Source organism: Oratosquilla oratoria, chromosome 19 (genome assembly GCF_046742065.1).
Source record: "Oratosquilla oratoria isolate Oo_2021 chromosome 19, ASM4674206v1, whole genome shotgun sequence".
In the NCBI taxonomy this organism is placed as follows: Eukaryota; Metazoa; Arthropoda; class Malacostraca; order Stomatopoda; family Squillidae; genus Oratosquilla; species Oratosquilla oratoria.
Window position 1 is genome coordinate 14,082,903 of NC_134795.1, and position 5,000 is coordinate 14,087,902.

The 5,000-nt window shown below is 37.5% G+C and overlaps 1 protein-coding gene across 1 annotated transcript in view; it reads right to left on the bottom strand.

Annotated features, from left to right (window-relative positions):
- LOC143035551 (lachesin-like) overlaps positions 1 to 5,000 on the bottom strand; it is an 862,132-nt gene that overhangs the window by 442,102 nt on the left and 415,030 nt on the right. Inside the window, exon 4 of the mRNA XM_076202417.1 lies at positions 4,776 to 4,838. Coding sequence (XP_076058532.1) covers positions 4,776 to 4,838 — 63 coding nt within the window. The remainder of the gene's footprint in view (positions 1 to 4,775; positions 4,839 to 5,000) is intronic.

A 5,000-nucleotide genomic window follows, 5' to 3' on the forward strand; every position in this document is an offset into this window, starting at 1 on the left:
GTTTGAGATGAAATGTACGAGAAGTATGATAGGGGTTACTAGGCTAGATAGAATGAGAAATGAGGAGGTGAGGAGAACAGGGGTGGAAAGGGAACTGGGAGACAGGGTTGATGAAAGGGTATTAGGATGATTTGGACACATGGAAAGAATGAGTGAAGAAAGATTAGTAAAAGAAGTGTGGAAGGCAGAGGTGGAAGGAGGGAATATGAGGGGGCGTCCTAGGATGAGATGGATGGATGGGGTGAAAGGGGCATTACAAAAGAGAGGAATGTCTGTGGAGGAAGGACGAGAAAGGACAGAAGATAGGGGTGAATGGAGAGGGGTTGTGTATAGATGATGCTGTGATGCATGAGGGGGAGTGGGTGGGGGATGAGGGTTGAGAAAGTATGTATGAGAAAAAAAAATTGACGCAGCCCGAAGGGATTTCTCCCCGTCTTCTCCTTTTTGTATGAGGGGACGGAGAGTGGGGGTCGCCAAATTTATGAAGCGGCCTTGCTGTGGATATGCTGTGTCTTGCGACACTGCTTCTGACCCAGGGCAGTGGACAGGATGCAGGAATGACCCGTCATCCAGGAGGTGCCAAGATAAGAGGGAAGGAGGAGGGTGGAGGGGAGTGGAATATATAGGAAATGGAATGGGTGGGAGTGGTTTCTATGCCTTTTTCTTTTTGGCTACTCCTCATGTAGGAGGAAAAAGCCTTTGGTATATGTACAGTATGTATGTATATATATATATATTTTTATATATATATATATATATATATATATATATATATATATATATATATATATATGTGTGTGTGTGTGTGTGTGTGTGTGTGTGTGTGTGTGTGTGTGTGTGTGTGTGTGTGTGTGTGTGTGTGTGTGTGTGTGTGTGTGTGTGTGTGTGTGTGTGTGTGTGTGTGTGTGTGTGTGTGTACATTATCATAACTATAAAATTGATACGATCATAATATGCAAATTCTATAGTCAACCATATCATAGGCAGTTTGCTAGGGACATAAAAAAGTGACAATTTTAAATGACATCGCACCGTTCTAACAAAACTGGTAATTTTCTTGTTTCCTTCTGATTTAGATCAAACGACAATGAAACTGAAGAACGAATGGGAACAAATCAACTGAAGTGGTTCCCTTCACGTGGCTGAAACACCTTAGCGACCTGCAGGCTCTGAGTGACCCTAGCCACAGGACCACAAGAACCCAAATAGGTCAAGTGCACCAGAAATAAAATCCGGTAGCGTCATACGAAACAAAATCATAAGTTTCACGAATTAGGGTCACGGATTAATCCTCTCATTATTTCGATAGTTTCTTTCCAGTAATCTATTGGCCATAAATCAAACACATATCAAATCCTCATTCTATTCAGAATAATGCATACTTTCAAATAAATTCAAATAATATTATTATGCAAATGTGATCACAAATAAATACATGTAATATTATAAATCAACTTCATCAATTTTCGAATTGAATATGCATTCCCATTCAAACAGGTTACGATTATAAAAATGACATTAACTTCGAGATATAAGATAGTTATACTTGTGTTTTGTCTCGCTTGTTGTCGGTCATCAATGATTTTTTTTCTAATTGTAATTCGACTCTTGAAGAATCATTATGCATATCTATAAACTTAATTGTGGTTGATTTCACTTACAACAATGGCTCTATCTCTATCTCTATCTCTATCGCTATCTCTATCTCTACATCTATCTCTACATCTATCTCTACATCTATCTCTACCTCTATCTCTACCTCTATCTCTACCTCTATCTCTACCTCTATCTCTACCTCTATCTCTACCTCTATCTCTACCTCTATCTCTACCTCTATCTCTACCTCTATCTCTACCTCTATCTCTACCTCTATCTCTACCTCTATCTCTACCTCTATCTCTACCTCTATCTCTACATCTCTTATCTCTATATCTCTCTCTCTCTTTCTCTCTCTCTCTTTCTCTCTCTCTCTCTCTCTCTCTCTCTCTCTCTCTCTCTCTCTTTCTCTCTCTCTCTCTCTCTCTCTCTCTCTCTCTCTCTCTCTCTCTCTCTTATCCTCTCCCACATTCTTGGCATACCCACCGATTTCAAAGTTGAAGTAAGTGGATGGAAATGAAAGACTTCAGCATGTTCTGTAGTTGACAAGTTTAAAATGAATACCATGGAGTGTTTCCGCATTTATGCCGGAAATGAATTTGGACTGCGGGAAAATTCGGACTTTGGCGTTCCGAAAATTCCCCGACAGGAATCGGATGTTAATGTCGGGAAATGTAGGATGAAATGTTGAGCTGATATGTTGACCATCTGGTTCAGGGCTCTTAACGGGTCTGACTGTGCCCTGACGTGGCATATTTGATGCGAATACGACGGAGATTCACTGGTCGAAAACAATGATTATTATACTAGAGAGAAAGGACTTTATGGCTAAAGAAAGGGGATTAATACCTTGTGATATCAATATCTATATAAACACTTTAATTATAAATTATGAAATAATTATGAGATTCACTGGTCGAAAACAATGATTATTATACTAGAGAGAAAGGACTTTATGGCTAAAGAAAGGGGATTAATACCTTGTGATATCAATGTCTATATAAACACTTTAACTATAAATTATGAAATAATTATGAGATTCACTGGTCGAAAACAATGATTATTATACTAGAAAGAAAGGACTTTATGGCTAAAGAAAGGGGATTAATACCATGTGATATCAATGTTTATATAAACACTTTAATTATAAATCATGAAATAATTATGAGATTCACTGGTCGAAAACAATGATTATTATACTAGAGAGAAAGGACTTTATGGCTAAAGAAAGGGGATTAATACCTTGTGATATCAATGTCTATATAAACACTTTAACTATAAATTATGAAATAATTATGAGATTCACTGGTCGAAAACAATGATTATTATACTAGAAAGAAAGGACTTTACGGCTAAAGAAAGGGGATTAATACCATGTGATATCAATGTCTATATAAACACTTTGATTATAAATTATGAATTTTTCAAAATCAACAGTTGTGCTTAAGACTCATATCCTGCATACTTCACTACCGCAAATTCTTTCCCCCCACCAAACTTCTGTTCTTCCTCTTCTACGCTTGCTCCTTATGGCGTCCAGTCAGCAAGACACAATTTTCATTATTTATCTTCACTCCTGGACTCAACCCTTCTTTTTTCACAAAATATTTCCTTCAAGATTCTTCACATATCCAGTTTATCTTCTTCTGGTACTTTAGTACTTTATCTAAGGCAAAGTTAATTTAGGTTGAAATTCTTTTTGATAAGAAACAAATAAAAATCAAGTAGAAAGCTAAAAATCATAGAAATGTCAAAGAAAAACAATTCATTTATGTAGAAAGAAAGAATTCAAAATAACAATGTAGTGGATTCAGTTTTTTGAGAATATCAATATATTTTTTAACGAAATCAAATTTTTATTCCCAATTCACACAACACTTACACACACACGCAAACACACACACACACACGCAAACACACGCAGGCAAACACACACACACACGCAAACACACACACACGCAAACACGCACACACACACGCAAACACACACACACGCAAACACACACATGCAAACACACACACGAAAATACACACACGCAAACACACACACGCAAACACACACACGCAAACACACATACACGCAAACACACACACGCGCAAACACACACACACGCAAACACACACACACGCAAACACACACACGCAAACACACACACACGCAAACACACACACAACCAAACACACACACGCAAACACACACACGCAAACACACACACACACGCAAGCACACACACAAGCAAACACACACACGCAAACACACACACACACACGCAAACACACACACATACACACGCAAACACACACACACACAAACACAAACACACGCAAACACACACACACACACACACACACACACACACACACACACACACACACACACACACACACACACAAGCAAACACACACACATGCAAACACACACACACATGCAAACACACACACACATGCAAACACACACACACACACACACACACACACACACACACACACACACACACACACACACACACACACACACACACACACACACACACACACACACACACACACACACACACACACACAAACACACACACACAATGGGTTGGGAACTGAACTTACACCACTGATTTAGCAGGCGTGTGCTGTACCACGCCGCAACCAGTCGATTTATGTCTGCTTGTGCGTGTAAATATGTGCTTTTTGTGACTATCATCTGTTATCAGTAAAAATTTTGATCAGTGAATTATGTAATATAATATACGAACTACAATACGTATTGACCTGAATTACGCTAGATAGAGATTCACAACTCAAAAGTGAAGAATTTGCGACTTCGCCTCGATATCTCTGAGAGGAATCACCGAACAGCTTTCTGCGTTGTTGTGGTATGAAAGAGTTTTGACGTAAACTGATTATCGTTAAATGATTAAATGATGAAAGAGATCTAAGACAGTTTTTTAACTTGTCTCATTCGAAAGAGTGAAGACAAATTAAGTCTATAGAAAATATCTTGAGACTAATGTGAAAACCTTGTTAATGGGAGTGAGAATGTTGACAGGTTTTAAAGATGGATGGTAAGGAAAGGTTACCTTACATTATTATCACTTCCAAGTAACCATTTGTTGTTCCAAGATAAATCAATATTATATAAAGAAAAAATATCCGTATATACGAATTTCCTAACTTAGTTATCTTACCTTGCAAAAATGGATTTTTTTCTAATATAACATCAGATCTAGGATATCTAGGAACAGCCAAATCTGTAATGAAAACAAGATTGATATCATATACAGTTAATACAAAATAGTTTCATCATCATAGTTACTGGAATGAACCTATACAAAAATAACAGCACTAATGATATTTACCTTATCATGGTTTGTAAATAAACATGAATAATATATATACTACAAATAAGATAT